The sequence below is a fragment of the Paroedura picta genome, chromosome 6 (assembly GCF_049243985.1).
Source record: "Paroedura picta isolate Pp20150507F chromosome 6, Ppicta_v3.0, whole genome shotgun sequence".
Taxonomy (NCBI): Eukaryota; Metazoa; Chordata; class Lepidosauria; order Squamata; family Gekkonidae; genus Paroedura; species Paroedura picta.
This window is the reverse complement of record NC_135374.1, coordinates 63,047,042-63,059,999: the sequence shown is the minus strand read 5'-3', so window position 1 is coordinate 63,059,999 and position 12,958 is coordinate 63,047,042. Positions and strand designations below refer to the sequence as shown.

The window sequence follows — 12,958 nt, the reverse complement described above, 5'->3', positions numbered from 1 at the left end:
AGGTGACAATAAAAAAAATTATATAAAACAAAAAGTTTCCATATTTAAAATACTTAATTTGTAATTTATATGTAAAGTACGTTCTTTTTTAAAGCCTCCTAAAAATGTTCTGAGGAGGAATGTTCTAATTTACATTGGGCAGATTGATGCCTAGTGGTTGGAATTCTTAAGCAGGGAGGCCAGCATATCTTCCATGTTATTTGGCTTCTTGGTCAGTGGAACAGCTCTGTCTTACATGCCATCTATAACTGGTGAATGTCCCAGTGGGCCCCGATCTCAGCCGAGAGAGTGTTCCACTCGGTCCTAGCCCTGGTGGAGACCAGTTTTACTTCTTACAGGCCAGGGACCCTGAGCAAGTGCTGATCCCTTGATCTTAAGTCTCTGTGGGAGTTAAAGTGGAAGAGGCAGTCCTTTAGAACAGAGGTCTCCAAGCCCCGGTCCACAGCCCGGTACAAGGCCGTTAAGGCCATGGTACTGGGCCGCCAGCAGCCGCGCAGCGAGGGGGGGAAGAGACAGGCGCGGCCGCTGGCACACCAGCGACACAAACGCACACGCGTGGAGCCACCATGCATGCGTGTTTGCGCCCCCGGCTGGCGAAAATGCACACATGTGGCTGTTCTGCGCATACGCGTTAGCACCATCTAGTGGCGAAAACGCGCATGTGCGGCAACTGCTCGTGCGCGTTTACGTGCAGCTGCTGTGGCCGGGCCGCCGGCTCTCTCCCACCCTCGGAGGCGGTCCCCGACTACAAGAAGGTTGGGGACCGCTGCTTTAGAACAGTGGTCCCCAACCTTTTTATCACCGGGGACCACTTAACGCTGGGGACCACTCAACACCTTTTACTGAGGCCCGGTGGGGGGGGTAGTTCTCTACTCTCAACCACAGCCCTAACGCTCTCTGATCGCTATGGTAATGTTTAAACATCCCTTCAAAATAAGATACAGACACGCCACAACAATGAACATGAGGAACATTTTATTTTCATGGAAATTTTAACTCATAGAATCATAGAATCATAGAATCATAGAGTTGGAAGGGGCCATACAGGCCATCTAGTCCAACCCCCTGCTCAACGCAGGATTAGCCCTAAGCATCCTAAAGCATCCAAGAAAAGTGTGTATCCAACCTTTGCTTGAAGACTGCCAGTGAGGGGGAGCTCACCACCTCCTTAGGCAGCCTATTCCACTGCTGAACTACTCTGACTGTGAAAAACTTTTTCCTGATATCTAGCCTTTAGAAAACCTAGAAATTATCATTTGCATGCTCTGGAGTCTCTACTGATTTCTGCTTTGGGTAGGATCAGTTAGTCTGGCTTTTGATTTCTCTAAATAAATTCTCAAATAGAATCATAGAATCATAGAGTTCGAAGGGGCCATACAGGCCATCTAGTCATGCTCAACGCAGGATCAGCCCAAACCATCCTAAAGCATCCAAGAAAAGTGTGTATCCAACCTTTGCTTGAAGACTGCCAGTGAGGCAGCTCACCACCTCCTTAGGTAGCCTATTCCACTGCTGAACTACTCTGACTGTGAATTTCCCCCCCCCCTGATATCTAGCCTATATCGTTGTACTTGAAGTTTAAACCCATTACTGCGTGTCCTCTCCTCTGCAGCCAACGGAAACAGTATCCTGCCCTCCTCCAAGTGACAACCTTTCAAATACTTAAAGAGGGCTATCATGTCCCCTCTCAACCTCCTTTTCTCCAGGCTGAACATTCCCAAGTCCCTCAACCTATCTTCATAGGGCTCGGTCCGTTGGCCCCAGATCATCTTCGTCGCTCTCCTCTGTACCCTTTCAATTTTATCTACGTCCTTCTTGAAGTGAGGCCTCCAGAACTGCATACAGTACTCCAGGTGTGGTCTGACCAGTGCCGTATACAATGGGACTAAGACATCTTGTGATTTTGATGTGATGCTCCTGTTGATACAGCCCAAAATGGCATTTGCCTTTTTTACCGCTGCATCACACTGCCTGCTCATGTTTAGTTTACTCTGAACTCCAAAACAGTTTTGATGTAGTCTCTCAACTTCCTGAACACCACATTCTATGGTTGGGTGCTTCGGCATCCAAAGTGGCCACTCGAGCCCGAAGCAGCCAGCACCATGGCGGGGGGGGGGGGGAGCATGGGCGATGACGTGCCGGTTGGTGCACCTGTGGTTGTGCGCCGACCGGCATGTTGACACCTGCACCTCCCCTCCCCCCCCTTGCGCCGCAGCACTTGCTGCTTCCAGTGCGAGCAGCCACTTTGGACGCTGAAGTGCCCAACCCTATAACATTCAAGTTCTTACACTACAAGAAGGTTCCAAAAACAAGATAAAATGCCAGTTCCCATGTATACCTTGTAAACCCCATCCCTTCATTTTCAGTCTAAAATATATATTTTTACTCACTGTTTAACTGCTAGTGGGAACAAAGTTTACAAGGAAAGAAAGCCATCAGAATTGTTCACTGCTATGGATATATGTTCATGCAATCCAGTTCATGTATCTGAATTTATGACAGGACCTGGCTTGTTGGTCCTCAATTGTGATTCATTAGAATGTTTCAAGTAGTCCATCAGCAGAGTGTGTTTAGAAGCCAATCATAACAACTGAGTTTGTCTAGGAGGTGTAGCCTGAAGCAGTTGGATATGTATATAAAGCCTGTGTGTTCCCCCTGTTGCTGTTCAGTTTTTTCCTTAATAAAAGTTTTCTTAGCGTTGGAGGTAAAGTGTCTGCGTCCTGACTGAACCCACAGATCTAATATCCACCTGGAATTTAATGACTACTCATGACATTTCATCAGTTCTGTGCAGAATTGGGTGTTGTTTTTTGTTTGTTTTGTTTTAGAGATTTGAGCCCAGGTGCTGTTTTATTTGACAGTGCTGCAAATCCGGCCAAGCCACATTAAACACCTTACATGCTACTATTATAATAACAATTCAGCCAACTCATTCTCACATACTCAGCAAGATATATAAAATTGTGGTTTCATCTCACCACTAAAATGGGATAGTACAAGATGAATTTCAGAACTGGATTTTCCTAATTAGCACTCAAGCTACTAAAACCCCAAAACACAATGATATGCATTATTCTTTCTTGGAATTGGTAAAAGGTCTTATTGCTTATTAAGGTCAACCAAGTTGAGGTGCTTTGTCCATGTAGTAGCAGCATTGTGCCCTATATAATCCCTTACAAAGGATTAAAAATATTTAGAGACATAAATAACTGCATTCTGTTGCAGAACATGGAGGCTAATCTTCCTTAGAATCAGTTGAGCCATAAATTCTATATAGACATAGTATGTGTACTGTGAAAACTGAAGTATATATTGATATATCTGAAAAGACTAGTTGATTGTTTATATGCCACTACCTCTTTAAGAAATAACTAAGTGGCACTCTGGGGGAAAAAGCTTAAATTACAGGAGTGATTTTAATTCTGGAGAAATTGTACTTTGGGCTTGATGTGTTTTCAAGAAAAGCTGACATTTACTACATTTGCTGTCTTTCCCTCAATTGCAGTATAATATTTTCTCCATATATTGATATCAACTTCTATACCACTGCCATAACTTTTTTTTAAAGCAGCTCATTTATTAGTATACTAATTCACAACATACCAAATCTATGTACAATGTGATAGGAACCTGCACTTTAGGTTGCGTACCAGCTGTACAAGTATAAATTATGGCAACCAAAACTCCCCACGGGATGGAGATAGATAGCCCCCTGGTATTCCAAGCAGTTTTTTTTAAAACACCCCTAAAACTGATTCCAATCTTTAACCGCTCCTGCAGAGCGGTTAAAGTGTCACTCCAAGGGCCTCCAAGTGTCACTCCAGGGCCAAGCAGCCGATGGGGAGCCACGCACAGCACGGCTCACCATTGGCAGCTTGGCCCAGCCTCGCCTTGCCCGCCCGGGGACTCACCGCACACAAGGAGAAGCAGCATTCCCCGACGGTGAGTACTCCCCGATGGTGAGTACTTCCCCTTGCCCTTGCAAAAGGAGCAGGGATGCCACGTTGCAAACGTGGCGCCCCTGCTCCTTTCCCGCCAGGGGTCCCTTCCCACTGGCCATTCCCGGCTGTCGCTTCCCCGCACCCAGACACACACACACAGCTTCACCAGCCAAACCCCTCTGGCCGCCCCCCTCGCCCCACCGCCGCTTCCCAGCATCCACAGATACACACACAGACACAAAACCCCCTGGCTGCCCCCCTCACCCCGCCGCTGCTTCCCCGCCCCCACAGACACACACACAGACACAAAACCCCCTGGCTGCCCCTCCCATCGGCCGCTTCCCTGCCCCCACAGACAAACAGACGCGCGCACACACACACACACACAAAGCCCCCTGGCTGCCCCCCCATCGCCCCACTGCCACTTCCCCGCCCCCACAGACACACACACAGCCACCCACCCAACGTGCTCTGCCACCCCTTCCCCCACCCCACACACACACACTCCTCTCTACCCCCTCTTCTCTCGCCACCTCCCCCCCCACATTCGCCCCCCCACAATTCCCCCTGAGATTCCCCACCAACCTTCACACCCCCTGGCCCCTCCCCTTTCACCTACCTCTCTGCCTGCCTTCCTTTCTTCCTGACTTCCTCTCCCACACCCCACATATCCACGCACACACTCCTCTCTACCCCCTCTTTCCTCCCCACTTCCCCATCCCAATTCGCCCCCCATTCCCCCCGTCCCCTCCCCTTTCACCTACCTCTCTGCCTGCCTTCCTTTCTTCCTTATTACTTCTTGACTTCCTCTATTTCTCCATCACCTTCCTGTCTCTCTGTCTTTCCCTCTCACTTGCTTCCTGTCTCTCTCCTTTACTTTCTTTCTTTTTCCCTTCTACCCATCCCTTCAACCACCCCTTGCCCTTTTTTCTCCCTCCCCTTCCTCCTTTCCTCTTCTTCCTTCCTTCCCCACAGTCTGTTCTCCCCCCCCCCCTTTGCTAGGGCCCGCTGTATTTCTTCTACAGTGGGCTTATTGTCTAGTTAAATATAAAACAAGAGTCGAACTATGACAAGAAGGGGCATACAAGACTAACAGAAGAAAGGAAACCTTAACAACCCCCGTTACTAAGTTTGGTAAGGCTTCAAGCCCCTCCACCTACCAGCAGTGGCAGTGGTGTGCAGAAGCTACTCTGAGCCCAGAGTGGCTCCTGGCATCTTCCACTCTGGGACTAGAACAGCTCCTGGCATTCCACAGGGGTTCCCAATGGCTGCCACAGAATCATGGTAAGTGCATTGTCTACAGTATATTCTCTACTGTAGTTTCTACTATTATACCTACACAGTGCTGTCTGATTGTTCTATACACTGAATGGTCTTTTGCCCCTTTTCTAATCTCCTTTCTATCTACACTAGTGGTTCTCAACCTTGGAGTCGTGTTGCCCGTTCTCCGGGGTCCCCAGGTTGCTTGCAGTGGCAAGCGGCAGCAGGAAACAAGTGTCCCAGGCAGCGGCGGCAGGCATCAGCAGCGAGGAGCTGGCGGTGGAGGAGTCATGGCAGGCACAGCTGCACAACAGGGGAAGGTGACAGTGTCCAGAAGCGGCAGTGGGTGGCGGCAGGCAGCAGTGGCAGGTGGTTGGCAGAGGAGCTATCACAATGGCTGCCTCCACACCACCTGGACTGTTGTGCGCGTGCGCCAACCCTGCTGCTGCCTCCAGGGCCAAGTGGTTGAGAACCGCTGATCTACACAGTGCTACAGAGAGGATCCTGGACCACTGCACTTTATGTTGTTTACATGTACAGTTTTCTTTTAAGAATCCCTAATCACTGCCTGGCAAAACTGCTTGGGCAATGGACCTGTTCCAGGGATTCATGCAAGCTATTCACACAATGACTCCTGTGCTATTTATTTCATAGCAGGTTTATGATATGCTGACATTCAGGAAACCTTCTCTAAATGCAATTGTTGACAACCATCTATTACTGCATGTTTAAAGGAATAAATTAGGCTCAGTCACTGCTCCATTAAATCACCATAATTAGTTTGGTAAATATTAAAGAGCAACTAGCTACTTCCTTGGCTGTCTTTGGCACTGTCAGAGTATGCCTGCATGAGCCTTCTTCTGTTGCTGTGAAGCCTCGTCTTTTCTCTGTCACCATGATATACTCACTGCCACCATGAAGCTTCACCCCAGAAGGGTGGTGGACTAGACAAATAACATCAGTATCCCTTAACAACTTGCTTCTTCTTGGAAAACTGCTGCAGGCATTATACCTGAATTCTGATTTATGTACAGTAATTAGTTACTGTAGGAATCCTAGAATAATACTATCTAATTATAGCAATCAGAATAGTCTACATAGCAACCTTTGTACATGCTTCATCTGTCTCACCAGATAAAGTTGGAAAATCTAACAGAAATGACAAGTAATACATTACAAGCCTCAACAAATAACTAAACTGCCTAGTAAGTAGCATTTACTGATTATTTTTAATTCACAAAGCATTCAGAGGTCTTCATATATAGCATGTAAATATGTGTCAAAATACAGCTGAATTTGGCCCTTATTCCCCAATTGCTTGCTTAAGTAGCTGGACCAGGAATTGTAGAAGACACTTGAATTCAAAAGATGTTCTAGTGAAATCAGTTGAACTAGTAATGACTCAAACCAGTACAATGGCATAATATCCGCAGGGAGATGTGTCCATGCAGCTCACTTTTAAATTTCAGAAGACAGATGGACAGTTTTATTTATGATGACTGTTTAAAGCAGTGATTTTAAATCCTAAACCATGATTTTAAATTTTGGATTTATATATTTTCATGTATTCAGTTTTAAATAATTTATTCTTTTCCATTCAATTTCTATATTGCCCCTCAGTATGACATCTAGAACAGTGTCAAACAGTATACAACAGTGGGAACAAGACACTCTGAAACAGTTGCAACAACAGTCATAAACAGCAATCAGAGCAAGTGAACAGAAGCTTTAGGCTAGGGATGTGTTGGATGAACCCTTTGACTTCTGACTCGGCCTTGATCTCATTGGGGAATTTGTTCCACTAAGCTGGGGCCACGGACACATAAGGCCAGGCAGATTTCTTTGGCACCGAGATTCACCAGTATGTTGGAATAGATAGAGCGTGTCACTCTTTGGGGAGCATTGTAAGCGGCTTCAAGATTGTAAGGAAGAATGACAAAATAACTAACCAGATAGCTTTAGAGCAGGGGTAGTCAAACTGCGGCCCTCCAGATGTCCATGGACTACAATTCCCAGGAGCCCCTGCCAGCAAATGCTGGCAGGGGCTCCTGGGAATTGTAGTCCATGGACATCTGGAGGGCCGCAGTTTGATTACCCCTGCTTTAGAGGGCTGCAAACTTGCCCTTTTCATGGGTCTCATGCTACAAAGAAAGGCCCTGATAATGCAAAGCAGCTATAAATCTTCATTGATATGAGCTGCAAGCCTGGTTACTTTTCCTCAGAGCACAAGTAAGATACATTTTTTAAAAAACCACAGACACAGCGTTGATGTAACAATAGCACTTCCAGAAAAAAAATTTAGTTGACATTATGCCTCCCTAGGAATCACCAGAAACTCTAGTGATACCCCTAAAATAAGTGGTGGGAGACAATTTTAGCAGACCTTGGAATGATAAATAGTTGCTAAGTGGAATGGCCAAACCTTTGCAGGTTTACAGGAAGTCACCATTTGTGAAAGAAAAGAGGCATCATGCAATAACTTTCTTTCCTCATCGCTATTCAGATGGTTAAAATGGTCTTAACTGGTACACCTTTCCTATTAAAATTTGAAATTGAAATGATTTTTTAAAATCTAGATAAACTTTTTAAAAGCATATACATACATGAAGTTTATATATAGAAAAGAAGAGCTGGTTTTTATACCCCATTTTTTATTACCTGAAAAAGTCTCAAAGTAGCTTACAGACACGTTTTCCTTTCTCTCCCGACAACAGACATCAGTGGGGGCTGAGAGGGCTCTAAGAGAACAGTGCTGCAAGAACAGCCCTAATGGAACTGTGACTTGTCCAATGTCACGCAGCAGGCTGCATGTGGATTAGTGGGAAAACAAACTCAGTTCTCTAGATTAGAATCTGTCACTACTACTGGCAACACCAAGATAACTCTCAAACCAAACCTGGGCCTAGTCTGCACACAATAGATAACGCACTTTCAATGCACTTTAGAAGTAGATTTTCCTGTTCTGCACTAGAAAATCCAGCTGCCAAAGCACATAGAAAATGCATTATCCTTTGTGTGCAGACTAGGCCCTGGAATGCTGCTAAAACTGTTGCGGTTGCCTAGCAGCGACCACTGGGGGGCTCTGTTTCTAAAGATACAGGTGCAGATTAGAGTCCACTGCTCCTAACCACTACATCATGCTGGCTCTCAAAGGAGACTGCCTTGTGGGAAAATTTCCCCAGAAGTCTTCAATCCTAGAAGCATTAGAAGAGATCAGATTACCTTTAGGATAAATCTTTAAACTTACACATTACTGTACAAGTGTGTCTCTGTGTTTTTCACAAAGTAAGCTGTTTTCCTTTAAGGGGTGAGAAATCAGTGAGATTACCAGTACTGATCCTTTAATTAAGATTTTGGTAAAACAGATTTGGCCACCATATATGCCTTTGTCTATATGAATCCAGCAGGTAAGAAAGTATGTCTTGAAGTGAAAAATGCAGCTTGTGATTGTTTACCTGGATAGAATGTGATACGAGCCACAGAAATGTTAAATTTCAACTATTAGACTGATCTTCAGCAGAATAAAGCCTTAACCAAATGAAGTGTATGATTCGTTCTGAAGCTGTGGGTGCCCTGCCTTCTTCCTGAAAAACAGCCTGTCCATTGTATACATTTAATAACTGAATAATGCTTTTCTTCAGAGGCACTAATGAGATGTGACAATCCACTAGACTGCTAGACCCAAAAAAACTCAATAATTTGTGGCTGTAAAGTTGAACAGATGGTGTGAAGTGCTCTGTTTTGTATCATTTACTGCAAATTCATTATTCGCTTACATATTTAAATATTTGTGCAATTTACATATAGGAAATTCTTATTCTAGAAAAGACTGCAAAACAAGTATACAGCTAATCTCACTGAAGTTATTCAGTATCAACAAAAGAAAGAAAGCAATTATGTGAAGGCTGGCTTTTCCTTTTTGCAGCTGGAATGTAACTTCAGCTCTCTTGTTCTATGCCATAATTTTCATAAGCCTCTTCAGAACTCCTATTTGATCATTTTCAATTAAGTCTTACATTTTTACTTTTTGGAGGTTTTTAACATCCTAATCCTCAGTACAGCCACCAAGATATTTAATGTATAATAAATTAATATAAACTAATTTCAATAAACTAATATAAACAAAATGCATTGACTGTTTCTACCTCATTCAGAAAATTAGCATCCCAGTTTTATAGTACATAAAGTCTCCAAATATTCCATGATTAGACTGAAATTCATATTACAAAATGTGTTACATCTTTTACCTGACCAACACCTTAAGAAGAATGGAAGACAAATTTCATTAAGTGAATCTAGCAAAATGTCCTCCAACAGAATAATCCTCAATCAGAACAATGTTAATTGGATTCTTCTATCCTCACTTAGTTTTTTTTTTTTTTAACCAAACAACCTATTGAAATTACACTTCACAAATTATGGTCATTTCCATTTGTATTCCATTTTAGTAATTGGTTGCTCATGGATTTTCTGGCATTTCAGACAGTCCCATTTTAGTAACCAGCTGCTAGTGGAATTTATTTACCTGTTCATACAAACCCACTGACATCGGATTAGCAAAGTGTGGTTAAGCCGTTTTTAGGAAAACTGCTTTCTATCATTTTTATTCCTTCATTGTGCTACTGAATCACGATAGTGTGCTGTTTAAAACGCCCATAGCACTTCCTACAATACTAAATTTTTCCTGCCCTTTTTTGATGGACAATTTTCTTGGGTTTTTTTAAAACATTTTAAGTTGAGTGATGTAGCACTAAGCCAATCTATTACTTCAGTGCCATAGTGGCAGTATTAAGATGTGCTGGGGTAAATGCATCTTAATGGTGTCCTACAGCAGTTCAGTGCTATATTGGTTTAGTGCTACAGTGCTCATCTTAGAATGTTCAAAAAACTATAAGGAAGATTGTGCAGCGAAAAAGGTATGTATCGAGGAAGCATCACTGTTTGAAATGACCATAGTACTCCGGACAGCTCTTTAATGGAACGAAATTCACTGTATGAAAGTCCCATCCCTGTGTCACTTTACTCAAAATCAAGCCACAACAAATAACATCCAATTTATAACGGGAATATGAAAATCTTGAATGTCTGATCTCATATGCTATGATTAATAATCTTTGGACAATATTTTAAATGCTATGAATAACTATCTGTGCTGAAGAATTCTTCTTTATAAGGAAACTAGATTTTAAGCCTATTTTAAAAAGCAAGAAAATGGGCGCTAGAAGAGGGAGATAGACGGCGCGGTGATGCGCAAAGAGTTCTGTGTGGGCAGGGAGGCAAGGGGAAGAAGGGCAGAAGAAGGGCAAGGGGAAGAAGGTTTAGGGTTCTGCGGGGGAACCTACCTGGGCGAGGCATCCGCGGCGTGAAGAAGGCGAGGAGGGCGTCCGCGGCCATGTTGTGGTGGATGGGAGAGCGAGGACTGAGCGCGGGGCGGTGCGGTGGATTGTGGGCGGCGAAGCAGAGGGCGTGCGGCAATGTCTGGGGCCGCGCGTCCCGCAGAGTGGCTCGGCGGCGGCCTCCTCCTGTCGGCGGCGATCCTCGAGGGCGTTGGCTGGGCGCGGCGGCGTCTGTGAAGTAGTCCTCGTTCCGGGGGCGATCGTGGAGGTCGCAGGCTGGGTGCGGCGGCGCCAGCAAAGGTGGGATGGCGGGGAGCATGCAGGCTGGTCCCGGCGGCGTACAGGTTCCCGCGGAGGAGCCTGTCATCAGCGTCGGCATCTGGGGTGCGACCTTGCAGGGTCCAGGCTGGGCGCGGCGGCAGTGGAAACTGGCGGAGGTCGGGGAGCGTGTTGGCTGAGCGGCCATTGAAGCTGGCAGCGGGTCGTCGGCTCGTTGGTGGTCGGCGCAGCCATTTTGAAGCGCGGGCGGCGGCTCGGCAGCGTCATTGTCTTGGAGGCGAGGAGGCACCGTAGGCGAGCAGGTAGGACATGGGGTCCAGCATCGGGTGGTTGGTGGCCCCATCATGTCAGCGGCGGCCTCTCCGTTGTGGTGGTGAAGTCGGAGCGCGGGCGTTGGGTCGTTCGCAGGCGGCTGGGCTGTGCGTCGTTGTTGGAGGTCGGGCCGCAGCGGCGGCAAGCGCGGTTTGAGGGGGCGAGCAAGGAGAGTTTGGGAAGGGCATCCTGTGGGCGGAGGGGAAGCGATTTTCCCTGAGCCCAGGGAAGTGGGGTGAGGCTCCTGCGTGGCAGCCATCCGGCCAGGACGGCTGCTCGGGGAGGACTGGAGTGTGTGGCGCAGTGTCCAGAAGACGGGCCAAGTGTCCAACAGGGAGGCGCGCAAAGCGCGCCTCCCAATTGGACACTTGGCCCTGGAGTGCCACTCGGAGGAGCGAATCAGGAGCCGCTTCGCGGCTCCTGATTCGCTCCTCCGAGTTTTTATCCCGGACAGAGCCCGCCCTAACTCCTCCCACACAGCCCTTACTCTTTTATTCAGTCCGTGGCGCCCGCGTCGCCATGGGTGGTTTAAAGATGTATTGAGTGAGAGTTCAACTGAGTTCCCAAAGCCATAAGCAGAACAAGTTTACAAAGGATAAGCCTGCCCTTTCTCCTTTCTCTCTGTGACCCCTGCACCTCCCAAAAACATGCTCCTGAGTCCCCCCTCCACAAATCTACAGGGCAGGGAACTGAATCCTGAGGAAAAATCTGTGGAGATCAACTTCTTCCCCCTTCTAAGTTGAAACAAAAGTGCATGCAATATGGAGGGAGCCATTTCTGCTGTTTCCCCTTATTTGCTTTAGGTCTCCTGTGCCATATATCTCTTTGCCCTCTAAGGTCCCTCAACCATCAGAAGAAGCTTTCTGGAGGGAACAAGGAGTAAAAGGAATAAATCTGTTCAATGAACTTATTCTAGACAGAGTTTATTAGAATCAACACATTCATCTCCATTACAATAAAGATCCACAAATTCCAGAGATTATTCATTCCTGAGCACCCCGCTAGAACTCAGGTTCACGTGTCGATCTGGCTGTGGAGAACTGTTAAGGCAAGTCAGCTGAATTTCCATTCAAACCATTTCTTTGTAAAGAATGCTTCAGCACAGATACAGCTCTTTAAAATGCTAACTTAAACAGTTAAAATGAAACATCTATTTTCTCTAAGTCATTGCTAGGACCTGCCTTTGGGGCACAGACAATAAGATGATGTAAGAAACAAAGCCAGATTCTGCTCGGATATAAGTAGCCTGCATCGCACTGCAGATAGAGCCTCTTAAGTGGGTCAATGCACGATAATAACCCTGTTCCCATCAGACTTCACCCAAGTGACTCAGTGTGTGCTGTATTCCATGGGGCTATTCTCATACATACAAGGTTTGAGGAACTATAGTCATAAATAATGTATTTTGCTCAAAAACATCACCTGCTGCTCACGTGCTCTCTCCAAATAAGGGGTAAAGTTGTGAGATAAATTTTGCATAACTCACAATTTTGATCTTTTCAATGAGTTAATGGGCGTTTTTTTCCCAAGTTGTAAATGCCTTATGTTAACATTTTGTCAAGTTTTTTTCCCTTTGGAAAGCAGGGTTACCACCCCCCCCCCCATACACACAGAAACTTCTGTTTGCTTCTCAGTACATATGCTTCCGGGCAAGATAGCTGATAGGCTGAACAGTTGGGGAACAAGTTCCATCAGGAAGTGATGTAGTGATAAGTAAATACCACAGTAGTTTGGGAAATGTAGTCTAGATCGTCAACATATTGTCATTTTCCCACTGTATCAGCTTGATTCCTCGACATATTATACCATGATGTAATATATGTGATCAAA

General features: G+C 45.7%; 1 protein-coding gene across 3 annotated transcripts in view; it reads right to left on the bottom strand.

Moving 5' to 3' along the window:
* The window catches only part of ABCG1 (ATP binding cassette subfamily G member 1), a 58,762-nt gene that overhangs the window by 25,828 nt on the left and 19,976 nt on the right, over positions 1-12,958 (bottom strand). The window contains exon 1 of one of the 3 annotated variants that reach the window (XM_077342775.1): positions 10,544-11,512. The exons of the other annotated variants lie outside the window; for them this stretch is intronic. Coding sequence (XP_077198890.1) covers positions 10,544-11,387 — 844 coding nt within the window. The 5' untranslated portion in view covers positions 11,388-11,512. Of the gene's footprint in view, positions 1-10,543; positions 11,513-12,958 lie in introns of those variants that run through there. 3 annotated transcript variants of the gene reach the window in all.